Source organism: Thunnus thynnus, chromosome 2, assembly GCF_963924715.1.
Source record: "Thunnus thynnus chromosome 2, fThuThy2.1, whole genome shotgun sequence".
In the NCBI taxonomy this organism is placed as follows: Eukaryota; Metazoa; Chordata; class Actinopteri; order Scombriformes; family Scombridae; genus Thunnus; species Thunnus thynnus.
Genome location: NC_089518.1, coordinates 40,007,578 through 40,034,067, shown reverse-complemented (window position 1 = coordinate 40,034,067; position 26,490 = coordinate 40,007,578). Strand labels below are relative to the sequence as shown.

At 47.3% G+C, this 26,490-nt stretch overlaps 1 protein-coding gene and 18 non-coding genes across 19 annotated transcripts in view; 1 reads left to right on the top strand and 18 right to left on the bottom strand.

Annotated features, from left to right (window-relative positions):
- Positions 1-4,677, top strand: part of LOC137170996 (chromaffin granule amine transporter) — a 26,234-nt gene extending 21,557 nt beyond the window's left edge. The window contains exons 16-17 of the mRNA XM_067574708.1: positions 972-1,105; positions 1,620-4,677. Of these exons, the coding sequence (XP_067430809.1) occupies positions 972-1,105; positions 1,620-1,730 (245 nt within the window). The 3' untranslated portion in view covers positions 1,731-4,677. The remainder of the gene's footprint in view (positions 1-971; positions 1,106-1,619) is intronic.
- Positions 4,678-9,265: 4,588 nt separating this feature from the next.
- trnas-gcu (transfer RNA serine (anticodon GCU)) lies at positions 9,266-9,347 on the bottom strand. The gene has a single exon. It is a non-coding gene; the product is annotated as a tRNA-Ser (tRNA).
- Positions 9,348-9,842: 495 nt separating this feature from the next.
- On the bottom strand, positions 9,843-9,915 carry trnaa-agc (transfer RNA alanine (anticodon AGC)). The gene has a single exon. It is a non-coding gene; the product is annotated as a tRNA-Ala (tRNA).
- A 1,173-nt stretch (positions 9,916-11,088) lies between these two features.
- On the bottom strand, positions 11,089-11,170 carry trnas-gcu (transfer RNA serine (anticodon GCU)). Its single transcript has one exon. It is a non-coding gene; the product is annotated as a tRNA-Ser (tRNA).
- Positions 11,171-11,665: 495 nt separating this feature from the next.
- Positions 11,666-11,738, bottom strand: trnaa-agc (transfer RNA alanine (anticodon AGC)). Its single transcript has one exon. It is a non-coding gene; the product is annotated as a tRNA-Ala (tRNA).
- A 1,176-nt stretch (positions 11,739-12,914) lies between these two features.
- Positions 12,915-12,996, bottom strand: trnas-gcu (transfer RNA serine (anticodon GCU)). Its single transcript has one exon. It is a non-coding gene; the product is annotated as a tRNA-Ser (tRNA).
- Positions 12,997-13,491: 495 nt separating this feature from the next.
- On the bottom strand, positions 13,492-13,564 carry trnaa-agc (transfer RNA alanine (anticodon AGC)). Its single transcript has one exon. It is a non-coding gene; the product is annotated as a tRNA-Ala (tRNA).
- Positions 13,565-14,735: 1,171 nt separating this feature from the next.
- trnas-gcu (transfer RNA serine (anticodon GCU)) lies at positions 14,736-14,817 on the bottom strand. The gene has a single exon. It is a non-coding gene; the product is annotated as a tRNA-Ser (tRNA).
- Positions 14,818-15,312: 495 nt separating this feature from the next.
- Positions 15,313-15,385, bottom strand: trnaa-agc (transfer RNA alanine (anticodon AGC)). The gene has a single exon. It is a non-coding gene; the product is annotated as a tRNA-Ala (tRNA).
- A 1,181-nt stretch (positions 15,386-16,566) lies between these two features.
- On the bottom strand, positions 16,567-16,648 carry trnas-gcu (transfer RNA serine (anticodon GCU)). The gene has a single exon. It is a non-coding gene; the product is annotated as a tRNA-Ser (tRNA).
- Positions 16,649-17,143: 495 nt separating this feature from the next.
- Positions 17,144-17,216, bottom strand: trnaa-agc (transfer RNA alanine (anticodon AGC)). The gene has a single exon. It is a non-coding gene; the product is annotated as a tRNA-Ala (tRNA).
- Positions 17,217-18,393: 1,177 nt separating this feature from the next.
- On the bottom strand, positions 18,394-18,475 carry trnas-gcu (transfer RNA serine (anticodon GCU)). Its single transcript has one exon. It is a non-coding gene; the product is annotated as a tRNA-Ser (tRNA).
- A 495-nt stretch (positions 18,476-18,970) lies between these two features.
- Positions 18,971-19,043, bottom strand: trnaa-agc (transfer RNA alanine (anticodon AGC)). The gene has a single exon. It is a non-coding gene; the product is annotated as a tRNA-Ala (tRNA).
- A 1,181-nt stretch (positions 19,044-20,224) lies between these two features.
- Positions 20,225-20,306, bottom strand: trnas-gcu (transfer RNA serine (anticodon GCU)). The gene has a single exon. It is a non-coding gene; the product is annotated as a tRNA-Ser (tRNA).
- Positions 20,307-20,801: 495 nt separating this feature from the next.
- On the bottom strand, positions 20,802-20,874 carry trnaa-agc (transfer RNA alanine (anticodon AGC)). The gene has a single exon. It is a non-coding gene; the product is annotated as a tRNA-Ala (tRNA).
- A 1,176-nt stretch (positions 20,875-22,050) lies between these two features.
- Positions 22,051-22,132, bottom strand: trnas-gcu (transfer RNA serine (anticodon GCU)). Its single transcript has one exon. It is a non-coding gene; the product is annotated as a tRNA-Ser (tRNA).
- Positions 22,133-23,858: 1,726 nt separating this feature from the next.
- On the bottom strand, positions 23,859-23,940 carry trnas-gcu (transfer RNA serine (anticodon GCU)). The gene has a single exon. It is a non-coding gene; the product is annotated as a tRNA-Ser (tRNA).
- Positions 23,941-24,435: 495 nt separating this feature from the next.
- trnaa-agc (transfer RNA alanine (anticodon AGC)) lies at positions 24,436-24,508 on the bottom strand. The gene has a single exon. It is a non-coding gene; the product is annotated as a tRNA-Ala (tRNA).
- A 1,189-nt stretch (positions 24,509-25,697) lies between these two features.
- On the bottom strand, positions 25,698-25,779 carry trnas-gcu (transfer RNA serine (anticodon GCU)). Its single transcript has one exon. It is a non-coding gene; the product is annotated as a tRNA-Ser (tRNA).
- Positions 25,780-26,490: the final 711 nt, after the last annotated feature.

The following is a 26,490-nucleotide window of genomic DNA, read 5'->3' as shown; positions in this document are numbered from 1 at the left end:
ACACACACATATCAGTGGAGGAAAGTGAGGAAGTACATTTTTACTTTTTTTGTACTGTTTACTTTTTATATTTCTGCTCTCCCACATTTCAGAGGAAGTTTTTTTACTGAACTACATCTACTTGACAGACATAGATACTTGTTTAGTTTGTGTATTTGTTAGGACAACACTCTTTAATCATTTCTGTTAATGTGCCAGCTGGTTCATGTTCAGTCCTTTGGTGAGATGAAACTGATGATGTGATGCTTAAACATTACAGACAGAAAGACAAACAGTAACACAATAAACACTTTAAAGACAGTTCACATGTCCTGTAGAGCAGCAGGAGACAAACCATCAGTACAATAATACAGCAGCAATATTCACTATTCAGCACATGTAGTCATGGAAACAACAACAATAAGCAATAACATAAATAAAACATGACAATCATAATGTTGATCTTGATAAAATGTTAAAAGATGCAGTAATATCATACACAGACTACAGACGCCTGTTTGTGTTGTTGTTGACCAGATGCAATAAATATAAAGTAAAATAAACAAACTATCCAATAATATATAAATAACCTAAAATGACCTCCATCACACCAGCTACAACATTAAATTAGTGCTTACATATTACTACATCAATAATAATAATCAGGTATAATAATATAACACTGACAGCTGTATATGAGTATTTTACTTTGAAGTCAATAAATTCAGAATAAAGTAAAATTATGTTTAAAAAATGAATGTGTAATAGAAATAAAAGTGTACTTCTATTTACAAGCGCTGTACTTTTACTGAAGTAAAGGATTTGAATACTTCTCCCACCAGCATGATTCTGTGTCTGTGAGGAAGAATTGAAAGGCTGATCGTCATAAATATGATAATTAAGTTTAGGCGTAGAGGAGAGGAGGTGACGGGGCTGATGGGAAATGTAAGGAAACCGTGGCGACTCATTAGAATCTGTCTCTGTTGTTCCAGGACCGTCCACAGGGGGCGCTCTGGTGCAGGCGATCGGTTTCCCGTGTCTCATGGTGTTTATCGGGGTGATCAACATCCTGTACGCTCCGGTCTGCTTCCTGTTACGTAACCCCGCTGTCCGAGAGGAGAAGATGGTAAATATGAAGCCAGATTACAGTCTGTTCATCAGGAATTATCTTCAGGAGGTTTAAATGATTCTGTTCCTCCAGACTAAACTGTGTCAGTTCAGGTTTAAAATCCAACAAATACACAAACTCTGAGGTCTGGACCCGTTTATATCGAGGCAACAACACTTCCCAGCTGCAGCTTCACGGCTGAGGCTGCATCCTCAACAAATTCCCCAAAACACTCGGTTCACAAAGTATAATCCTGTGTAAGGAAAACACACTGGCAGGGTGACTGCAGGTCCTGACACATCGCAGGAAGTGTGTGTGTGTCTGTGAAGTTGAAGCCAAAGTGTTTGTGTGAAGTCATTACACAGCGATTAGACTGATCACACATCACAAGCTGCTGCCCTCAAAGCTGCAGAGGAAACATTTCAACTTAATAAACTGTCAATTACACACAGATTACAGACACACACACGACCGGGTTAATGATTGAGTGTGTGTGTGTGTGTGTGTGTGTGTGTGTGTGTGTGTGCTGCAGGCGATCATCGATCAGGAGTGTGCGATGCACAGGAAAAACTACAACACACAGAAGGAGAGTCGAGACTTTCCTCTGAGCGACTATAGTGAAGAAGAAGAGACGGAGGAGTGACACACACACACACACACACACACACACACACACACACACACACACACACACCTGAAGATGTCCATGTTGTGATGTTGTCCTCAAACATGTTTTACCTTCATCATCAGACGCCTCCAGTCGTCACAGAACAGACGTCAGCAGAAAGGTTGTGAGGTGCTGCCTCTCATGTTGTTAACTTGTACATTAAACTAATTCATTATTCATTCATTCATTCATTCATTCATTCATTCATTCATTCATTCATTCATTCATTCATCAGTGTGAGATGCTGCAGATTACAGAGTCAGCTTTAGGTCTCACACATTTCACTGGTTGATTCATGAAAGTTGTGGTAATGAAGTAACTTGTGATTCCTTCTGTGTCGGTTTACAGCGTCATTATAGTTACAATCTTTCAGATTTCAGTCCTGGTTGACTGGGCAATACCTGTGGTTACCGTGGTAACAGCAGGTGTGGTTTAACACTACAGCAAACACTGGTTGAAGCAGCTTCTTTGTCCGGAATCCATCAGTGTGTGTGTGTGTGTGTTTACAGAGCAGCCAAACAAGTCGGTCGGTCTGACGTCCTGCTGCACAGAACGACTGTTGAACGACTCTCGGTGACAAATACACTGTGTTTCCTGTGGCTGCTTCACAATAAAAGCCACCGTGTGTTTCCCAAGTCTTTTAATGTGAAGCAGCAGCAGCAGCAGGAGGGTCATTCTGTAATTTGGGGAACATTTCACTTTATTACAAAAATACTATTTCTCTTTAGTATTTAGAATTCTGAAATAAAAAGAAATAGGATAAAGTTGACTTTAATGGTATTTATTCATCATACCTGCCGTCACTGTCCTCCTGTCCTCTGCTGCAGGTATCTCTGCTGCAGGTATCTCTGCTACAGGAACAGCTGGTTTGTCTCAACCAGCAGAAAAGATTACAAGAATTTGGACGCAGTAAAAACCGTCAGTTTAGGAAAATCATGACAATTTAAAGCTAAATGAAATACAGATATTATAAAGTGTCTTTCCTCAAAGGGCCAGTGTGTAGGATTTACTCACGAAAAACGTGAAAGGTCCTCTCTAGAGTCAGTGTTTGGTTTGTCCGTTCTGGGCTACCGTAGAAACATGGCGGTGCAACATGGCGGCTCCGTGGAAGACGACCTGCTTCCTCTGTAGATATAAAGGCTCGTTGTAAGGTAACGAAAACACAACGATTCTTATTTCAGCTGATCACACACTAATTAAATACACTTATGAATATTATATTCCATTTCTGCTGATAGATGTAACACACTGGTCCTTAAAGAGATAAAATATGATTGTTTTGAAGAAAAACCTTCAAAATATAATTATTATTAATGGACAAAAAATGGACCCCAAATAGTAGAATGACTCAGCAAAGGTTGTGTTAGTATTAGCATTAGCATTAGCATTAGCATTAGCTTAATACAGCTGTGATGTGGCTGTAGGTGAGTGGACAGTAAACAGTGGATTATTTGCTGCATTATTTCCTCAAGAATCAGTTTTATGTTTTAACGAACATCATTTCCCAGAAGTCCTAGAGGTCCATGAGGGACTGGAGGGCGGCGGCGAGTTCAGACATGTCTGTAATAAGAGCAGGACAGATAGACGTCTTTACACAGCTCAGATTACAGCTGCAACTATGACTGCAGGAGGAAGCACAGCGCAGATTTATAACAAGGCAAATTTATATTTATATACTCAGATTTCATATGCAGAGGAAACCCAGAGTACACACGCAAAAGCACACAGAATAAAAACAATAAAAACATACAAACAAATCAATCTGACAAGAGAAAAAGATCAGTTTGTAGATGCAGGCCGAAGCAGAAGGACCATAATAAAAAGTGCAGGTTGGTTTGTGATCAGTTGTGCTTGTGTATTAAATTGATCACATAAAATGCAGAAGATTCACATGTTCATTAAAAGCAAAGACAAACAGGAAGTCTTCAGTAATCAGCACTGTCTCACTTCTTCTTCTGGTTGTTTGTTCCACGTCTGAGCAGCAAAGAAGCTAAAAGCAGTTTCACCAAAACAAAACAAAACCAAGTTACGCTGCTGCGCTTGTAGTTCTTTTACTGGGAGTTGTAGTTTTTTTCTGTTGCTAAAATCACAAAGGTTTAAATGTCTGACAGCGGCTGCTGTAGCGGAGACCAGGATATGGAGTTACAGAAGCCAGACAGGAAGTGATGTCATGTAGACAGATAATTACAGATTGGATTTAATTTGGTGTTAAAAAGGATTCAGTTAAGTTTTATTTTAATGGCAAAGTCAGAGCCTTTCACTGTGTAATATGGACAACATCTTGTATCATGTATATGTTATATTGTTAAATCAATATATCGCTATAATGTGACTCACTACATCAATAAGATCTGGGAATTACTGTTTTTGGCTAATCCAGTGAAATAAATAAGTTTAAAGTTAAAATGCATGTATTATTTGTACACATAAGAAAAACATTAAAAAATACTTAAAATACATATATAATACATAGATAACAGAACATTACATTAAAAATAAGAGAAGAAAACATGAAAATACATTAAAAATGAGACATTAAAGTACAATAAACATACATAAGTGGGTGTTGGGGAGGAAGTTAATTGAAGGCTAGTTTATATAGAGAAATGTCATCATCATGTCACTGAGGAGTAAGAGGCTTTGAGATGAAGGTGGGTTTAAGTTCTCATCCTCTTCAGTTCCTCAGCAGCCAAACACTTAGTGGTTGTTTATCATTCATGTAGATGTGAGTTTATTTTAAGGAACTTTGTCTTCATTTATTCTACCCACTGAAATCAAAGTGTTGAGATGTGAAACTGTACCTGAGTCTGTATCTGACCTCTGACCTGTGGCACCATTAAAACCTGCTGTAACCTGGACAACAGCTGATTACCTGTTTACTTCACACCTCACCTGGACTCAATGTGTTTGCCTGAGGAGTGAAACCAGCTGTGTGTGTGTTTTAACATCCTTGTGTGTGATTTATTATCCAGGTGTGTGTTTTAATATCTGTGTGTGTGTTTTAATATGTGTGTGTGTTTTAACATCCGTGTGTGTGTTTTAATATCTGTGTGTGCGTTTAAACATCCGTGTGTGTGTTTTAATATCTGTATGTGCGTTTAAACATCCGTGTGTATTCACAAGCTGCTTATCTGCTCTTTAATTTCCTGTGACGGCCGGTTTCTCCGTCAGGAGAGAAAGAGACGCGCCGTCACAAAGAAAAGTCAACAATGAGGCTTTTCTTTCATAAAGAATTGCTTCATACTGACCACAAACACTGATGATGTCACATGACATATGATGAATCATGTGATTCAGTAAATTACTAACATAAGATAACATTAACTCTTAACTAACACTGAGCTAACATAAACATTGAGCTAACGCTGAGCTAACACTGAGCTAACATTAACACTGAGCTAACGCTGAGCGAACAGAAACACTGAGCTAACACTGAGCTAACATAAACGTTGAGCTAACACTGAGCTAACATAAACATTGAGCTAACACTGAGCTAACACTGAGCTAACATTAACACTGAGCTAACGCTGAGATAATATAAACATTGAGCTAACACTGAGCTAACACTGAGCTAACATAAACACTGTGCTAACGTTGAGCTAACATAAACACTGAGCTAACACTGAGCTAACATAAACACTGAGCTAACGTTGAGCTAACATAAACACTGAGCTAACACTGAGCTAACATAAACACTGAGCTAACGTTGAGCTAACATAAACACTGAGCTAACACTGAGCTAACATAAACACTGAGCTAACACTGAGCTAACATAAACACTGAGCTAACACTGAGCTAACATAAACACTGAGCTAACACTGAGCTAACATAAACACTGAGCTAACACTGAGCTAACACCTTTATTTTATTAACTCATGTTTAAGTCATAAATTGAGGAAGCTGATCCTGTTATTTTTTATATTTTCTTTTTATTTCAAAAGACAAAACATACAAGGAATCTGCCACAATGACTTGTTGCATAACAGTCAAAATATACACAAAACTAAGTAATCCTAAATAATATTAAAAAAGAAATTTATAATGAAAAATATATAAAACATATTCTAAGTAAGAAGAGCTGCTACAGTTTAAACTGAAGGGAATGAGATAAATGTACACAGTAATAAGTAATAATTAATAATTATTATAAAACAGGTAGTTAAAACCTCACAATCTGATTGGTTGATAGCTGTGGTATAATGTGTGTATATTATGGCTATATTATGACGTTTAATGTCCTTTTACAGTTCTATTTTTAATCATCACTCCGCAGCTACTGTTAAAATGTTGCCTGCAATCTGTAAGCTAGCAGAGAGACTCAGAGCTCCACCGATCACTGTCTGGCTGCCTTGAAGCAGGATCGATCATGTCTGTGAGCTCAAACCAGGGAGCTCTCTGCAGAATGTCCTCGATGCACCAATCAACGTGACCCGGTGACACTGGACAGGTTTTCTATGGCTGTACAATTAATGGGAACGTTAAAATGAATGAATAAATAAACACTGGTTGGCTTGTTGACTACATCCACAGGCAGCCACAACTATTGTCTTGTGAATGACTCTTGTCATTGTTATTTAATAAAACTGTTTTTATTGAATAGTGTCTATAAATTCTAAATTGTGATATTTGGTAACGGTTTTATAAAGGTAATATCTCACTCTTAGCAGTTGGTATGTTGAAGTGAAGGGAGAACAAGGCCTCTTACCTGTGATATAATCACAACATAACAAGGCCGAGAATCAGATATTGGTTCATAATACAAGCTGTGTTGATGTAATGCACCATGTTAGATCAAAAATCACAGATATGCAAGTATAAGATTATGAGATTGTACATTAATATAACATGTAATATCCATGGGGGGGGGGGGGGGGGGGGGTAGAGTCTGTGTCAGTGGGGGTCCGGGGCCTTGTTGATGAGGCTGCAGAAGGGACGTGTAGCACTTTAATCTGATAAATGCTAAAAGGTTCTCACTGTGTTTGTTGTTATGAACCTGTTTAGACTTGGAGTTCCCTCCAAAACTCACAAAATCAACTTGTGATTTGCTTGTGAGCTGTTCACACTCATATGTTCACACTGACAGAAAACAAAAGACGAGTTTAACTTTAGATGCGAACAGCAGCAAACTGAACCTTCAGGCCAAAAAAAAGAAACAACAGACGAAAGTTAAAATGACAAAACATGAATTTATAGTCTGATCAGATAATGTGTGTGTGTGTGTGTGTGTGTGTGTGTGTGTGTGTGTGTGTGGTTAATAATCTCTTTAAGTGCATGTTAATTACATCCTCTGACAGCAGATCACAGCAGCTTCAGCCCACACAGACAAACAGCTTCAAAACATTTCCTCCTGCTTTGAAATATGAATAAAAATACACTCGCAACTAATCTGTGTGCATGTGTGTGTTTGTGTGTGTGTGTGTGCGTGTGTGTGCGCGTGTGTGTGTGCGTGTGTGTGCGCGTGTGTGTGTGTGTTCATCAAAGGTGTGTAACTCTTTGTGTGTCAGCTGTGATGTGGTCATGTCTGTGTAAACAGGGAAGAAACGTTGTTCCTTTAACTCTGAATCTCTGATGCTGATTTATGGAAAACAAACATCATTATTGCTTTTTAATCTGCCACTAATATCCCCACAAACACTAACTAAGTACATTTACTCAAGTATTGTATTATAGTACAGTTTTGAGGTACTTGTACTTTACTTGAGTATTTCCATGTGATGCTACTTTCTACATTTCAGAGGGAAATATTGTACTTTCTACTCCACTACATTTATTTGACAGCTTTAGTTACTTTTCAGATGAAGATTTGACACAATGGATAATATAACAAGCTTTTAAAATACAACACATTGTTAAAGATGAAACCAGTGGTTTCCAACCTTTTTGTCTTTTGACGTCTTACAAAAAGCAGTGTGTAGTCGGGGTCACATTTCACATGTCTATGAGTTGTTAACAGCTCCACCAAATAGTGATTTTTCCCTCTAAACTTCTCACATGCTTTCATTTCAATAAATGTTCAAATGATCCAATATTTCAGCAAAAATCAAAGATTAGAGAAAAAGTCCAAAAACTGAAAACAGATTTGTGTATCAGAACTTTGTTTTTTCTTCTTTCCTCTCCCATTAATCATCTCACCACCCCTCAGATTTATCTGCTGACCCTTTGGAGGGGCCCGACCCCTAGGTTGGGAACCACTGGACTAAACTAGCTAACTGTATATAAAGTAGTGTAAACTAGCTCCACCTCCAGCAGCTACAACAGTAACATGCTGCTCTAACACTGATGCTTCACTATTAATAATCTAATGATGTCATATATAATAATATATCAGTCAGAGGGACCAAACCACTACTTTTACTGCAATACTTTAACTACATCAAGCTCATAATACTTATGTACTTTTACTGCAATACTTTAACTACATCAAGCTCATAATACTTATGTACTTTTACTGCAATACTTTAACTACATCAAGCTCATAATACTTATGTACTTTTACTGTAGTAGGATTTTTCATGCAGGACTTTTACTTGTAATGGAGTATTTTTACTGTGCTGTATTGGTACTTTTACTGCAGTAAAGTATCTGAGTACGTCTTCTTTCACTTTCTGAATATCTTTGGGTTGTGGAAAAACAAGACATTTAAGGACATCATCTTGTGCTTTAAGAAACAGTGATCGACATTTCACCATTTTATGACATTTTATAGACCAAACAACTAATCAACAAAATACATCATATGTTGTCTATTCACTTATTGTAAAGTCTCACTGTTCTTCACCAACAACAGAAACCAAAACCTTGTAGAGAATGCGTGGAGAAGCGGTTTTGCATCTGAACGTGGGTAAGACAGTCGTAATCAGAAAGGTCTGGATGAGGCATCCATAGGACCCAAAGGACACAAAGTCCCGAGTGGAAGAGGGAGAGAGAGCGGGAGAAGGAAAGAGGTCCCGGGAGACCCCACTGTCCATCGCAGAGAGGCCTGGCTGCAGGGGCTGTTAGGTGGGGCCGAAAACTTGGTGGCGTAGTGACATTCACGGGGCTGGTTGGTGAGCTGCTGTAGCGGGCCAGCTAAGCGCTAACTCGCTAGCCGGCTGGGCCACCGCTAGTCATTCACAGCAGGTCCCAGAGTTTCTCTCCGCTGTTCCGTTTCCTCGTCTTGACATTTATACACGGCTCATTCAAAGAGGTAGCAGTATCGTGGCCTCCTCTCATAACTGAGTGCAAAGCAGCTCTCTGTTGTGCAGCAGCTTTGATTTGAAACGCCAGCGGTGCAAGGCATCCAACAGGCTAGGATAGCTGCCTCCGTTTTGGACTCTCTGTTCCCCCCGCCCCCCACCCAAGTATCATAGGCGATTGGTCGCTGGTGTGCGGATTGATTTCCCCTCCTTGACCGGACCCTGTGATTAGATGAGTTGAATTCACTGCCTTCAATGCTGCCGCATGGAGGCCTTAGTCATGGAGCCGGTTAGCTCCACGACATGTAAACGCAGCAGACTAAAGTCAAGCTGACTCGACGAGGATGGGATTCGAACCCACGCGTGCAGAGCACAATGGATTAGCAGTCCATCGCCTTAACCACTCGGCCACCTCGTCTGTTGACGGGGTTTCAATACATACAATCCATACAGCCGCGGCGTTGTATGGACAATCTGTGAAACGCATTGACGTCGGGTAACGTGGCGGTAGTGAGAGCGGTCAGAGTCACGGGACTGAAGGTGTGAATAGTTGAGGAGCCTTTTGGGAAGGATTGAATCATAGCTGACAGTCTAACAGCCCGTTCACACATGCAGACTCCAACACTGGAGACACAACAGGACGCCTTTCAGTATGACGTGGACTCTCAAAAACTGCCACTGCTGCTCAAAGGGAAGTTGAGAAAAATTCAACTTTATGCAGAAGTTAAGACTGGAGGAGGAGGTTGAAAGAAATGATGCGCGGGAAGAAAAGACATGCCAGCAGAGTGCTGACCTTACATGTAAGAGGACTCTCTCTATCTCACCTCTGAATTAACCGCACAGATGGGGTTGTTTGCTGTAGCGCACGAGAAAGTCCCAGGCACCATTACGCGGAGACAGCGGGAAAGGCTTGTGGAGAATGCGGGCGTCGATCCCGCTACCTCTCGCATGCTAAGCGAGCGCTCTACCATTTGAGCTAATTCCCCTGTAGTCTAAAAAGCACTCTCTTCACTTTTGATCACTCCCCCCTGCAGTGGTGAAATGTGGCTTTTCTTGTTAACTTGTAGTCGTGTAAAGACAGAAGATTGAATTGAACATGACCTGACGAGGATGGCGTTGGAACAGAGGCGTGAAGAGCGCAATTGATTGGGAGGTCTTCACACAGACCTGGAAGGTCTGGAGGGTTTCATGGGTGTCTTTCCTAAGTGGAGACACCAAATAAAGATAGGTTTTTTTCCCCCTCCAGTATCACGAATCCTCCACAGGGGAGGAAGGAAGGGAAGTGCAGCACGGAACTAGATAGCTTCCCTTTCTTGGTAGGGGAATTAGCTCAAATGGTAGAGCGCTCGCTTCGCATGTGAGAGGTAGCGGGATCGACGCCCGCATTCTCCAAAAGGCTTTTAGGCATTTCTTCTACTTACGTAGGGAAAGTCTAGCTAACGTGGAGAAGCGGTTTTGCATCTGAACGTGGGTAAGACAGTCGTAATCAGAAAGGTCTGGATGAGGCATCCATAGGACCCAAAGGACACAAAGTCCCGAGTGGAAGAGGGAGAGAGAGCGGGAGAAGGAAAGAGGTCCCGGGAGACCCGACTGTCCATCGCAGAGAGGCCTGGCTGCAGGGGCTGTTAGGTGGGGCCGAAAACTTGGTGGCGTAGTGACATTCACGGGGCTGGTTGGTGAGCTGCTGTAGCGGGCCAGCTAAGCGCTAACTCGCTAGCCGGCTGGGCCACCGCTAGTCATTCACAGCAGGTCCCAGAGTTTCTCTCCGCTGTTCCGTTTCCTCGTCTTGACATTTATACACGGCTCATTCAAAGAGGTAGCAGTATCGTGGCCTCCTCTCATAACTGAGTGCAAAGCAGCTCTCTGTTGTGCAGCAGCTTTGATTTGAAACGCCAGCGGTGCAAGGCATCCAACAGGCTAGGATAGCTGCCTTCTGTTTTGGACTCTCTGTTCCCCCCGCCCCCCACCCAAGTATCATAGGGAGCGCTTGCGCTTGCGATTGGTCGCTGGTGTGCGGATTTATTTCCCCTCCTTGACCGGACCCTGTGATTAGATGAGTTGAATTCACTGCCTTCAATTCTGCCGCATGGAGGCCTTAGTCTCATGGAGCCGGTTAGCTCGACGACATGTAAACGCAGCGGACTAAAGTCAAGCTGACTCGACGAGGATGGGATTCGAACCCACGCGTGCAGAGCACAATGGATTAGCAGTCCATCGCCTTAACCACTCGGCCACCTCGTCTGTTAACGGGGTTTCAATACATACAATCCATACAGCCGCGGCGTTGTATGGACAATCTGTGAAACGCATTGACGTCGGGTAACGTGGCGGTAGTGAGAGCGGTCAGAGTCACGGGACTGAAGGTGTGAATAGTTGAGGAGCCTTTTGGGAAGGATTGAATCATAGCTGACAGTCTAACAGCCCGTTCACACATGCAGACTCCAACACTGGAGACACAACAGGACGCCTTTCAGTATGACGTGGACTCTCAAAAACTGCCACTGCTGCTCAAAGGGAAGTTGAGAAAAATTCAACTTTATGCAGAAGTTAAGACTGGAGGAGGAGGTTGAAAGAAATGATGCGCGGGAAGAAAAGACATGCCAGCAGAGTGCTGACCTTACATGTAAGAGGACTCTCTCTATCTCACCTCTGAATTAACCGCACAGATGGGGTTGTTTGCTGTAGTGCACGAGAAAGTCCCAGGCACCATTACGCGGAGACAGCGGGAAAGGCTTGTGGAGAATGCGGGCGTCGATCCCGCTACCTCTCGCATGCTAAGCGAGCGCTCTACCATTTGAGCTAATTCCCCTGTCGTCTGAAAAGCACTCTCTTCACTTTTGATCACTCCCCCCTGCAGTGGTGAAATGTGGCTTTTCTTGTTAACTTGTAGTCGTGTAAAGACAGAAGATTGAATTGAACATGAGCTGACGAGGATGGCGTTGGATCAGAGGCGTGAAGAGCGCAATTGATTGGGAGGTCTTCACACAGACCTGGAAGGTCTGGAGGGTTTCATGGGTGTCTTTCCTAAGTGGAGACACCAAATAAAGATAGGTTTTTTTCCCCCTCCAGTATCACGAATCCTCCACAGGGGAGGAAGGAAGGGAAGTGCAGCACGGAACTAGATAGCTTCCCTTTCTTGGTAGGGGAATTAGCTCAAATGGTAGAGCGCTCGCTTCGCATGTGAGAGGTAGCGGGATCGACGCCCGCATTCTCCAAAAGGCTTTTAGGCATTTCTTCTACTTACGTAGGGAAAGTCTAGCTAACGTGGAGAAGCGGTTTTGCATCTGAACGTGGGTAAGACAGTCGTAATCAGAAAGGTCTGGATGAGGCATCCATAGGACCCAAAGGACACAAAGTCCCGAGTGGAAGAGGGAGAGAGAGCGGGAGAAGGAAAGAGGTCCCGGGAGACCCCACTGTCCATCGCAGAGAGGCCTGGCTGCAGGGGCTGTTAGGTGGGGCCGAAAACTTGGTGGCGTAGTGACATTCACGGGGCTGGTTGGTGAGCTGCTGTAGCGGGCCAGCTAAGCGCTAACTCGCTAGCCGGCTGGGCCACCGCTAGTCATTCACAGCAGGTCCCAGAGTTTCTCTCCGCTGTTCCGTTTCCTCGTCTTGACATTTATACACGGCTCATTCAAAGAGGTAGCAGTATCGTGGCCTCCTCTCATAACTGAGTGCAAAGCAGCTCTCTGTTGTGCAGCAGCTTTGATTTGAAACGCCAGCGGTGCAAGGCATCTAACAGGCTAGGATAGCTGCCTCCGTTTTGGACTCTCTGTTCCCCCCGCCCCCCACCCAAGTATCATAGAGAGCGCTTGCAAGAGGGCTTGCGATTGGTCGCTGGTGTGCGGATTGATTTCCCCTCCTTGACCGGACCCTGTGATTAGATGAGTTGAATTCACTGCCTTCAATGCTGCCGCATGGAGGCCTTAGTTATGGAGCCGGTTAGCTCCACGACATGTAAACGCAGCGGACTAAAGTCAAGCTGACTCGACGAGGATGGGATTCGAACCCACGCGTGCAGAGCACAATGGATTAGCAGTCCATCGCCTTAACCACTCGGCCACCTCGTCTGTTGACGGGGTTTCAATACATACAATCCATACAGCCGCGGCGTTGTATGGACAATCTGTGAAACGCATTGACGTCGGGTAACGTGGCGGTAGTGAGAGCGGTCAGAGTCACGGGACTGAAGGTGTGAATAGTTGAGGAGCCTTTTCGGAAGGATTGAATCATAGCTGACAGTCTAACAGCCCGTTCACACATGCAGACTCCAACACTGGAGACACAACAGGACGCCTTTCAGTATGACGTGGACTCTCAAAAACTGCCACTGCTGCTCAAAGGGAAGTTGAGAAAAATTCAACTTTATGCAGAAGTTAAGACTGGAGGAGGAGGTTGAAAGAAATGATGCGCGGGAAGAAAAGACATGCCAGCAGAGTGCTGACCTTACATGTAAGAGGACTCTCTCTATCTCACCTCTGAATTAACCGCACAGATGGGGTTGTTTGCTGTAGTGCACGAGAAAGTCCCAGGCACCATTACGCGGAGACAGCGGGAAAGGCTTGTGGAGAATGCGGGCGTCGATCCCGCTACCTCTCGCATGCTAAGCGAGCGCTCTACCATTTGAGCTAATTCCCCTGTCGTCTGAAAAGCACTCTCTTCACTTTTGATCACTCCCCCCTGCAGTGGTGAAATGTGGCTTTTCTTGTTAACTTGTAGTCGTGTAAAGACAGAAGATTGAATTGAACATGAGCTGACGAGGATGGCGTTGGATCAGAGGCGTGAAGAGCGCAATTGATTGGGAGGTCTTCACACAGACCTGGAAGGTCTGGAGGGTTTCATGGGTGTCTTTCCTAAGTGGAGACACCAAATAAAGATAGGTTTTTTTCCCCCTCCAGTATCACGAATCCTCCACAGGGGAGGAAGGAAGAGAAGTGCAGCACGGAACTAGATAGCTTCCCTTTCTTGGTAGGGGAATTAGCTCAAATGGTAGAGCGCTCGCTTCGCATGTGAGAGGTAGCGGGATCGACGCCCGCATTCTCCAAAAGGCTTTTAGGCATTTCTTCTACTTACGTAGGGAAAGTCTAGCTAACGTGGAGAAGCGGTTTTGCATCTGAACGTGGGTAAGACAGTCGTAATCAGAAAGGTCTGGATGAGGCATCCATAGGACCCAAAGGACACAAAGTCCCGAGTGGAAGAGGGAGAGAGAGCGGGAGAAGGAAAGAGGTCCCGGGAGACCCCACTGTCCATCGCAGAGAGGCCTGGCTGCAGGGGCTGTTAGGTGGGGCCGAAAACTTGGTGGCGTAGTGACATTCACGGGGCTGGTTGGTGAGCTGCTGTAGCGGGCCAGCTAAGCGCTAACTCGCTAGCCGGCTGGGCCACCGCTAGTCATTCACAGCAGGTCCCAGAGTTTCTCTCCGCTGTTCCGTTTCCTCGTCTTGACATTTATACACGGCTCATTCAAAGAGGTAGCAGTATCGTGGCCTCCTCTCATAACTGAGTGCAAAGCAGCTCTCTGTTGTGCAGCAGCTCTGATTCGAAACGCCAGCGGTGCAAGGCATCTAACAGGCTAGGATAGCTGCCTCCGTTTTGGACTCTCTGTTCCCCCCACCCAAGTATCATAGAGAGCGCTTGCAAGAGGGCTTGCGATTGGTCGCTGGTGTGCGGATTGATTTCCCCTCCTTGACCGGACCCTGTGATTAGATGAGTTGAATTCACTGCCTTCAATGCTGCCGCATGGAGGCCTTAGTCTCATGGAGCCGGTTACCTCCACGACATGTAAACGCAGCAGACTAAAGTCAAGCTGACTCGACGAGGATGGGATTCGAACCCATGCGTGCAGAGCACAATGGATTAGCAGTCCATCGCCTTAACCACTCAGCCACCTCCTCTGTTGACGGGGTTTCAATACATACAATCCATACAGCCGCGGCGTTGTATGGACAATCTGTGAAACGCATTGACGTCGGGTAACGTGGCGGTAGTGAGAGCGGTCAGAGTCACGGGACTGAAGGTGTGAATAGTTGAGGAGCCTTTTGGGAAGGATTGAATCATAGCTGACAGTCTAACAGCCCGTTCCCACATGCAGACTCCAACACTGGAGACACAACAGGACGCCTTTCAGTATGACGTGGACTCTCAAAAACTGCCACTGCTGCTCAAAGGGAAGTTGAGAAAAATTCAACTTTATGCAGAAGTTAAGACTGGAGGAGGAGGTTGAAAGAAATGATGCGCGGGAAGAAAAGACATGCCAGCAGAGTGCTGACCTTACATGTAAGAGGACTCTCTCTATCTCACCTCTGAATTAACCGCACAGATGGGGTTGTTTGCTGTAGTGCACGAGAAAGTCCCAGGCACCATTACGCGGAGACAGCGGGAAAGGCTTGTGGAGAATGCGGGCGTCGATCCCGCTACCTCTCGCATGCTAAGCGAGCGCTCTACCATTTGAGCTAATTCCCCTGTCGTCTGAAAAGCACTCTCTTCACTTTTGATCACTCCCCCCTGCAGTGGTGAAATGTGGCTTTTCTTGTTAACTTGTAGTCGTGTAAAGACAGAAGATTGAATTGAACATGAGCTGACGAGGATGGCGTTGGAACAGAGGCGTGAAGAGCGCAATTGATTGGGAGGTCTTCACACAGACCTGGAAGGTCTGGAGGGTTTCATGGGTGTCTTTCCTAAGTGGAGACACCAAATAAAGATAGGTTTTTTTCCCCCTCCAGTATCACGAATCCTCCACAGGGGAGGAAGGAAGGGAAGTGCAGCACGGAACTAGATAGCTTCCCTTTCTTGGTAGGGGAATTAGCTCAAATGGTAGAGCGCTCGCTTCGCATGTGAGAGGTAGCGGGATCGACGCCCGCATTCTCCAAAAGGCTTTTAGGCATTTCTTCTACTTACGTAGGGAAAGTCTAGCTAACGTGGAGAAGCGGTTTTGCATCTGAACGTGGGTAAGACAGTCGTAATCAGAAAGGTCTGGATGAGGCATCCATAGGACCCAAAGGACACAAAGTCCCGAGTGGAAGAGGGAGAGAGAGCGGGAGAAGGAAAGAGGTCCCGGGAGACCCCACTGTCCATCGCAGAGAGGCCTGGCTGCAGGGGCTGTTAGGTGGGGCCGAAAACTTGGTGGCGTAATGACATTCACGGGGCTGGTTGGTGAGCTGCTGTAGCTGGCCAGCTAAGCGCTAACTCGCTAGCCGGCTGGGCCACCGCTAGTCATTCACAGCAGCTCCCAGAGTTTCTCTCTGTTTTCTCTCCGCTGTTCCGTTTCCTCGTCTTGACATTTATACACGGCTCATTCAAAGAGGTAGCAGTATCGTGGCCTCCTCTCATAACTGAGTGCAAAGCAGCTCTCTGTTGTGCAGCAGCTTTGATTTGAAACGCCAGCGGTGCAAGGCATCCAACAGGCTAGGATAGCTGCCTCCGTTTTGGACTCTCTGTTGCCCCCGCCCCCCACCCAAGTATCATAGGGAGCGCTTGCGCTTGCGATTGGTCGCTGGTGTGCGGATTGATTTCCCCTCCTTGACCGGACCCTGTGATTAGATGAGTTGAATTCACTGCCTTCAATGCTGCCGCATGGAGGCCTTAGTCATGGAGCCGGTTAGCTCCACGACATGTAAACGCAGCGGACTAAAGTCAAGCTGACTCGACGAGGATGGGATTCGAACCCACGCGTGCAGAGCACAATGGATTAGCAGTCCATCGCCTTAACCACTCAGCCACCTCCTCTGTTGACGGGGTTTCAATACATACAATCCATACAGCCGCGGCGTTGTATGGACAATCTGTGAAACGCATTGACGTCGGGTAACGTGGCGGTAGTGAGAGCGGTCAGAGTCACGGGACTGAAGGTGTGAATAGTTGAGGAGCCTTTTGGGAAGGATTGAATCATAGCTGACAGTCTAACAGCCCGTTCACACATGCAGACTCCAACACTGGAGACACAACAGGACGCCTTTCAGTATGACGTGGACTCTCAAAAACTGCCACTGCTGCTCAAAGGGAAGTTGAGAAAAATTCAACTTTATGCAGAAGTTAAGACTGGAGGAGGAGGTTGAAAGAAATGATGCGCGGGAAGAAAGGACATGCCAGCAGAGTGCTGACCTTACATGTAAGAGGCCTCTCTCTATCTCACCTCTGAATTAACCGCACAGATGGGGTTGTTTGCTGTAGTGCACGAGAAAGTCCCAGGCACCATTACGCGGAGACAGCGGGAAAGGCTTGTGGAGAATGCGGGCGTCGATCCCGCTACCTCTCGCATGCTAAGCGAGCGCTCTACCATTTGAGCTAATTCCCCTGTCGTCTGAAAAGCACTCTCTTCACTTTGATCACTCCCCCCTGCAGTGGTGAAATGTGGCTTTTCTTGTTAACTTGTAGTCGTGTAAAGACAGAAGATTGAATTGAACATGAGCTGACGAGGATGGCGTTGGAACAGAGGCGTGAAGAGCGCAATTGATTGGGAGGTCTTCACACAGACCTGGAAGGTCTGGAGGGTTTCATGGGTGTCTTTCCTAAGTGGAGACACCAAATAAAGATAGGTTTTTTTCCCCCTCCAGTATCACGAATCCTCCACAGGGGAGGAAGGAAGGGAAGTGCAGCACGGAACTAGATAGCTTCCCTTTCTTGGTAGGGGAATTAGCTCAAATGGTAGAGCGCTCGCTTCGCATGTGAGAGGTAGCGGGATCGACGCCTGCATTCTCCAAAAGGCTTTTAGGCATTTCTTCTACTTACGTAGGGAAAGTCTAGCTAACGTGGAGAAGCGGTTTTGCATCTGAACGTGGGTAAGACAGTCGTAATCAGAAAGGTCTGGATGAGGCATCCATAGGACCCAAAGGACACAAAGTCCCGAGTGGAAGAGGGAGAGAGAGCGGGAGAAGGAAAGAGGTCCCGGGAGACCCCACTGTCCATCGCAGAGAGGCCTGGCTGCAGGGGCTGTTAGGTGGGGCCGAAAACTTGGTGGCGTAGTGACATTCACGGGGCTGGTTGGTGAGCTGCTGTAGCGGGCCAGCTAAGCGCTAACTCGCTAGCCGGCTGGGCCACCGCTAGTCATTCACAGCAGGTCCCAGAGTTTCTCTCCGTTGTTCCGTTTCCTCGTCTTGACATTTATACACGGCTCATTCAAAGAGGTAGCAGTATCGTGGCCTCCTCTCATAACTGAGTGCAAAGCAGCTCTCTGTTGTGCAGCAGCTTTGATTTGAAACGCCAGCGGTGCAAGGCATCTAACAGGCTAGGATAGCTGCCTCCGTTTTGGACTCTCTGTTCCCCCCGCCCCCCACCCAAGTATCATAGAGAGCGCTTGCAAGAGGGCTTGCGATTGGTCGCTGGTGTGCGGATTGATTTCCCCTCCTTGACCGGACCCTGTGATTAGATGAGTTGAATTCACTGCCTTCAATGCTGCCGCATGGAGGCCTTAGTCTCATGGAGCCGGTTAGCTCCACGACATGTAAACGCAGCAGACTAAAGTCAAGCTGACTCGACGAGGATGGGATTCGAACCCACGCGTGCAGAGCACAATGGATTAGCAGTCCATCGCCTTAACCACTCAGCCACCTCCTCTGTTGACGGGGTTTCAATACATACAATCCATACAGCCGCGGCGTTGTATGGACAATCTGTGAAACGCATTGACGTCGGGTAACGTGGCGGTAGTGAGAGCGGTCAGAGTCACGGGACTGAAGGTGTGAATAGTTGAGGAGCCTTTTGGGAAGGATTGAATCATAGCTGACAGTCTAACAGCCCGTTCCCACATGCAGACTCCAACACTGGAGACACAACAGGACGCCTTTCAGTATGACGTGGACTCTCAAAAACTGCCACTGCTGCTCAAAGGGAAGTTGAGAAAAATTCAACTTTATGCAGAAGTTAAGACTGGAGGAGGAGGTTGAAAGAAATGATGCGCGGGAAGAAAAGACATGCCAGCAGAGTGCTGACCTTACATGTAAGAGGACTCTCTCTATCTCACCTCTGAATTAACCGCACAGATGGGGTTGTTTGCTGTAGTGCACGAGAAAGTCCCAGGCACCATTACGTGGAGACAGCGGGAAAGGCTTGTGGAGAATGCGGGCGTCGATCCCGCTACCTCTCGCATGCTAAGCGAGCGCTCTACCATTTGAGCTAATTCCCCTGTCGTCTGAAAAGCACTCTCTTCACTTTTGATCACTCCCCCCTGCAGTGGTGAAATGTGGCTTTTCTTGTTAACTTGTAGTCGTGTAAAGACAGAAGATTGAATTGAACATGAGCTGACGAGGATGGCGTTGGATCAGAGGCGTGAAGAGCGCAATTGATTGGGAGGTCTTCACACAGACCTGGAAGGTCTGGAGGGTTTCATGGGTGTCTTTCCTAAGTGGAGACACCAAATAAAGATAGGTTTTTTTCCCCCTCCAGTATCACGAATCCTCCACAGGGGAGGAAGGAAGGGAAGTGCAGCACGGAACTAGATAGCTTCCCTTTCTTGGTAGGGGAATTAGCTCAAATGGTAGAGCGCTCGCTTCGCATGTGAGAGGTAGCGGGATCGACGCCCGCATTCTCCAAAAGGCTTTTAGGCATTTCTTCTACTTACGTAGGGAAAGTCTAGCTAACGTGGAGAAGCGGTTTTGCATCTGAACGTGGGTAAGACAGTCGTAATCAGAAAGGTCTGGATGAGGCATCCATAGGACCCAAAGGACACAAAGTCCCGAGTGGAAGAGGGAGAGAGAGCGGGAGAAGGAAAGAGGTCCCGGGAGACCCGACTGTCCATCGCAGAGAGGCCTGGCTGCAGGGGCTGTTAGGTGGGGCCGAAAACTTGGTGGCGTAATGACATTCACGGGGCTGGTTGGTGAGCTGCTGTAGCTGGCCAGCTAAGCGCTAACTCGCTAGCCGGCTGGGCCACCGCTAGTCATTCACAGCAGCTCCCAGAGTTTCTCTCTGTTTTCTCTCCGCTGTTCCGTTTCCTCGTCTTGACATTTATACACGGCTCATTCAAAGAGGTAGCAGTATCGTGGCCTCCTCTCATAACTGAGTGCAAAGCAGCTCTCTGTTGTGCAGCAGCTTTGATTTGAAACGCCAGCGGTGCAAGGCATCCAACAGGCTAGGATAGCTGCCTCCGTTTTGGACTCTCTGTTGCCCCCGCCCCCCACCCAAGTATCATAGGGAGCGCTTGCGCTTGCGATTGGTCGCTGGTGTGCGGATTGATTTCCCCTCCTTGACCGGACCCTGTGATTAGATGAGTTGAATTCACTGCCTTCAATGCTGCCGCATGGAGGCCTTAGTCATGGAGCCGGTTAGCTCCACGACATGTAAACGCAGCAGACTAAAGTCAAGCTGACTCGACGAGGATGGGATTCAAACCCACGCGTGCAGAGCACAATGGATTAGCAGTCCATCGCCTTAACCACTCGGCCACCTCGTCTGTTAATGGGGTTTCAATACATACAATCCATACAGCCGCGGCGTTGTATGGACAATCTGTGAAACGCATTGACGTCGGGTAACGTGGCGGTAGTGAGAGCGGTCAGAGTCACGGGACTGAAGGTGTGAATAGTTGAGGAGCCTTTTCGGAAGGATTGAATCATAGCTGACAGTCTAACAGCCCGTTCCCACATGCAGACTCCAACACTGGAGACACAACAGGACGCCTTTCAGTATGACGTGGACTCTCAAAAACTGCCACTGCTGCTCAAAGGGAAGTTGAGAAAAATTCAACTTTATGCAGAAGTTAAGACTGGAGGAGGAGGTTGAAAGAAATGATGCGCGGGAAGAAAGGACATGCCAGCAGAGTGCTGACCTTACATGTAAGAGGACTCTCTCTATCTCACCTCTGAATTAACCGCACAGATGGGGTTGTTTGCTGTAGTGCACGAGAAAGTCCCAGGCACCATTACGCGGAGACAGCGGGAAAGGCTTGTGGAGAATGCGGGCGTCGATCCCGCTACCTCTCGCATGCTAAGCGAGCGCTCTACCATTTGAGCTAATTCCCCTGTCGTCTGAAAAGCACTCTCTTCACTTTTGATCACTCCCCCCTGCAGTGGTGAAATGTGGCTTTTCTTGTTAACTTGTAGTCGTGTAAAGACAGAAGATTGAATTGAACATGAGCTGACGAGGATGGCGTTGGATCAGAGGCGTGAAGAGCGCAATTGATTGGGAGGTCTTCACACAGACCTGGAAGGTCTGGAGGGTTTCATGGGTGTCTTTCCTAAGTGGAGACACCAAATAAAGATAGGTTTTTTTCCCCCTCCAGTATCACGAATCCTCCACAGGGGAGGAAGGAAGGGAAGTGCAGCACGGAACTAGATAGCTTCCCTTTCTTGGTAGGGGAATTAGCTCAAATGGTAGAGCGCTCGCTTCGCATGTGAGAGGTAGCGGGATCGACGCCCGCATTCTCCAAAAGGCTTTTAGGCATTTCTTCTACTTACGTAGGGAAAGTCTAGCTAACGTGGAGAAGCGGTTTTGCATCTGAACGTGGGTAAGACAGTCGTAATCAGAAAGGTCTGGATGAGGCATCCATAGGACCCAAAGGACACAAAGTCCCGAGTGGAAGAGGGAGAGAGAGCAGGAGAAGGAAAGAGGTCCCGGGAGACCCCACTGTCCATCGCAGAGAGGCCTGGCTGCAGGGGCTGTTAGGTGGGGCCGAAAACTTGGTGGCGTAGTGACATTCACGGGGCTGGTTGGTGAGCTGCTGTAGCGGGCCAGCTAAGCGCTAACTCGCTAGCCGGCTGGGCCACCGCTAGTCATTCACAGCAGGTCCCAGAGTTTCTCTCCGCTGTTCCGTTTCCTCGTCTTGACATTTATACACGGCTCATTCAAAGAGGTAGCAGTATCGTGGCCTCCTCTCATAACTGAGTGCAAAGCAGCTCTCTGTTGTGCAGCAGCTTTGATTTGAAACGCCAGCGGTGCAAGGCATCTAACAGGCTAGGATAGCTGCCTCCGTTTTGGACTCTCTGTTCCCCCCGCCCCCCACCCAAGTATCATAGAGAGCGCTTGCAAGAGGGCTTGCGATTGGTCGCTGGTGTGCGGATTGATTTCCCCTCCTTGACCGGACCCTGTGATTAGATGAGTTGAATTCACTGCCTTCAATGCTGCCGCATGGAGGCCTTAGTCATGGAGCCGGTTAGCTCCACGACATGTAAACGCAGCGGACTAAAGTCAAGCTGACTCGACGAGGATGGGATTCGAACCCACGCGTGCAGAGCACAATGGATTAGCAGTCCATCGCCTTAACCACTCAGCCACCTCCTCTGTTGACAGGGTTTCAATACATACAATCCATACAGCCGCGGCGTTGTATGGACAATCTGTGAAACGCATTGACGTCGGGTAACGTGGCGGTAGTGAGAGTGGTCAGAGTCACGGGACTGAAGGTGTGAATAGTTGAGGAGCCTTTTCGGAAGGATTGAATCATAGCTGACAGCCCGTTCACACATGCAGACTCCAACACTGGAGACACAACAGGACGCCTTTCAGTATGACGTGGACTCTCAAAAACTGCCACTGCTGCTCAAAGGGAAGTTGAGAAAAATTCAACTTTATGCAGAAGTTAAGACTGGAGGAGGAGGTTGAAAGAAATGATGCGCGGGAAGAAAAGACATGCCAGCAGAGTGCTGACCTTACATGTAAGAGGACTCTCTCTATCTCACCTCTGAATTAACCGCACAGATGGGGTTGTTTGCTGTAGTGCACGAGAAAGTCCCAGGCACCATTACGCGGAGACAGCGGGAAAGGCTTGTGGAGAATGCGGGCGTCGATCCCGCTACCTCTCGCATGCTAAGCGAGCACTCTACCATTTGAGCTAATTCCCCTGTCGTCTGAAAAGCACTCTCTTCACTTTTGATCACTCCCCCCTGCAGTGGTGAAATGTGGCTTTTCTTGTTAACTTGTAGTCGTGTAAAGACAGAAGATTGAATTGAACATGAGCTGACGAGGATGGCGTTGGATCAGAGGCGTGAAGAGCGCAATTGATTGGGAGGTCTTCACACAGACCTGGAAGGTCTGGAGGGTTTCATGGGTGTCTTTCCTAAGTGGAGACACCAAATAAAGATAGGTTTTTTTCCCCCTCCAGTATCACGAATCCTCCACAGGGGAGGAAGGAAGGGAAGTGCAGCACGGAACTAGATAGCTTCCCTTTCTTGGTAGGGGAATTAGCTCAAATGGTAGAGCGCTCGCTTCGCATGTGAGAGGTAGCGGGATCGTCGCCCGCATTCTCCAAAAGGCTTTTAGGCATTTCTTCTACTTACGTAGGGAAAGTCTAGCTAACGTGGAGAAGCGGTTTTGCATCTGAACGTGGGTAAGACAGAAAGGTCTGGATGAGGCATCCATAGGACCCAAAGGACACAAAGTCCCGAGTGGAAGAGGGAGAGAGAGCGGGAGAAGGAAAGAGGTCCCGGGAGACCCCACTGTCCATCGCAGAGAGGCCTGGCTGCAGGGGCTGTTAGGTGGGGCCGAAAACTTGGTGGCGTAATGACATTCACGGGGCTGGTTGGTGAGCTGCTGTAGCTGGCCAGCTAAGCGCTAACTCGCTAGCCGGCTGGGCCACCGCTAGTCATTCACAGCAGCTCCCAGAGTTTCTCTCTGTTTTCTCTCCGCTGTTCCGTTTCCTCGTCTTGACATTTATACACGGCTCATTCAAAGAGGTAGCAGTATCGTGGCCTCCTCTCATAACTGAGTGCAAAGCAGCTCTCTGTTGTGCAGCAGCTTTGATTTGAAACGCCAGCGGTGCAAGGCATCCAACAGGCTAGGATAGCTGCCTCCGTTTTGGACTCTCTGTTGCCCCCACCCAAGTATCATAGGGAGCGCTTGCGCTTGCGATTGGTCGCTGGTGTGCGGATTTATTTCCCCTCCTTGACCGGACCCTGTGATTAGATGAGTTGAATTCACTGCCTTCAATTCTGCCGCATGGAGGCCTTAGTCTCATGGAGCCGGTTAGCTCCACGACATGTAAACGCAGCAGACTAAAGTCAAGCTGACTCGACGAGGATGGGATTCGAACCCACGCGTGCAGAGCACAATGGATTAGCAGTCCATCGCCTTAACCACTCGGCCACCTCGTCTGTTAATGGGGTTTCAATACATACAATCCATACAGCCGCGGCGTTGTATGGACAATCTGTGAAACGCATTGACGTCGGGTAACGTGGCGGTAGTGAGAGCGGTCAGAGTCACGGGACTGAAGGTGTGAATAGTTGAGGAGCCTTTTGGGAAGGATTGAATCATAGCTGACAGTCTAACAGCCCGTTCCCACATGCAGACTCCAACACTGGAGACACAACAGGACGCCTTTCAGTATGACGTGGACTCTCAAAAACTGCCACTGCTGCTCAAAGGGAAGTTGAGAAAAATTCAACTTTATGCAGAAGTTAAGACTGGAGGAGGAGGTTGAAAGAAATGATGCGCGGGAAGAAAAGACATGCCAGCAGAGTGCTGACCTTACATGTAAGAGGACTCTCTCTATCTCACCTCTGAATTAACCGCACAGATGGGGTTGTTTGCTGTAGTGCACGAGAAAGTCCCAGGCACCATTACGCGGAGACAGCGGGAAAGGCTTGTGGAGAATGCGGGCGTCGATCCCGCTACCTCTCGCATGCTAAGCGAGCGCTCTACCATTTGAGCTAATTCCCCTGTCGTCTGAAAAGCACTCTCTTCACTTTTGATCACTCCCCCCTGCAGTGGTGAAATGTGGCTTTTCTTGTTAACTTGTAGTCGTGTAAAGACAGAAGATTGAATTGAACATGAGCTGACGAGGATGGCGTTGGATCAGAGGCGTGAAGAGCGCAATTGATTGGGAGGTCTTCACACAGACCTGGAAGGTCTGGAGGGTTTCATGGGTGTCTTTCCTAAGTGGAGACACCAAATAAAGATAGGTTTTTTTCCCCCTCCAGTATCACGAATCCTCCACAGGGGAGGAAGGAAGGGAAGTGCAGCACGGAACTAGATAGCTTCCCTTTCTTGGTAGGGGAATTAGCTCAAATGGTAGAGCGCTCGCTTCGCATGTGAGAGGTAGCGGGATCGACGCCCGCATTCTCCAAAAGGCTTTTAGGCATTTCTTCTACTTACGTAGGGAAAGTCTAGCTAACGTGGAGAAGCGGTTTTGCATCTGAACGTGGGTAAGACAGTCGTAATCAGAAAGGTCTGGATGAGGCATCCATAGGACCCAAAGGACACAAAGTCCCGAGTGGAAGAGGGAGAGAGAGCGGGAGAAGGAAAGAGGTCCCGGGAGACCCCACTGTCCATCGCAGAGAGGCCTGGCTGCAGGGGCTGTTAGGTGGGGCCGAAAACTTGGTGGCGTAATGACATTCACGGGGCTGGTTGGTGAGCTGCTGTAGCTGGCCAGCTAAGCGCTAACTCGCTAGCCGGCTGGGCCACCGCTAGTCATTCACAGCAGCTCCCAGAGTTTCTCTCTGTTTTCTCTCCGCTGTTCCGTTTCCTCGTCTTGACATTTATACACGGCTCATTCAAAGAGGTAGCAGTATCGTGGCCTCCTCTCATAACTGAGTGCAAAGCAGCTCTCTGTTGTGCAGCAGCTTTGATTTGAAACGCCAGCGGTGCAAGGCATCTAACAGGCTAGGATAGCTGCCTCCGTTTTGGACTCTCTGTTCCCCCCGCCCCCCACCCAAGTATCATAGAGAGCGCTTGCAAGAGGGCTTGCGATTGGTCGCTGGTGTGCGGATTGATTTCCCCTCCTTGACCGGACCCTGTGATTAGATGAGTTGAATTCACTGCCTTCAATGCTGCCGCATGGAGGCCTTAGTCTCATGGAGCCGGTTAGCTCCACGACATGTAAACGCAGCAGACTAAAGTCAAGCTGACTCGACGAGGATGGGATTCGAACCCACGCGTGCAGAGCACAATGGATTAGCAGTCCATCGCCTTAACCACTCAGCCACCTCCTCTGTTGACAGGGTTTCAATACATACAATCCATACAGCCGCGGCGTTGTATGGACAATCTGTGAAACGCATTGACGTCGGGTAACGTGGCGGTAGTGAGAGTGGTCAGAGTCACGGGACTGAAGGTGTGAATAGTTGAGGAGCCTTTTCGGAAGGATTGAATCATAGCTGACAGCCCGTTCACACATGCAGACTCCAACACTGGAGACACAACAGGACGCCTTTCAGTATGACGTGGACTCTCAAAAACTGCCACTGCTGCTCAAAGGGAAGTTGAGAAAAATTCAACTTTATGCAGAAGTTAAGACTGGAGGAGGAGGTTGAAAGAAATGATGCGCGGGAAGAAAAGACATGCCAGCAGAGTGCTGACCTTACATGTAAGAGGACTCTCTCTATCTCACCTCTGAATTAACCGCACAGATGGGGTTGTTTGCTGTAGTGCACGAGAAAGTCCCAGGCACCATTACGCGGAGACAGCGGGAAAGGCTTGTGGAGAATGCGGGCGTCGATCCCGCTACCTCTCGCATGCTAAGCGAGCACTCTACCATTTGAGCTAATTCCCCTGTCGTCTGAAAAGCACTCTCTTCACTTTTGATCACTCCCCCCTGCAGTGGTGAAATGTGGCTTTTCTTGTTAACTTGTAGTCGTGTAAAGACAGAAGATTGAATTGAACATGAGCTGACGAGGATGGCGTTGGATCAGAGGCGTGAAGAG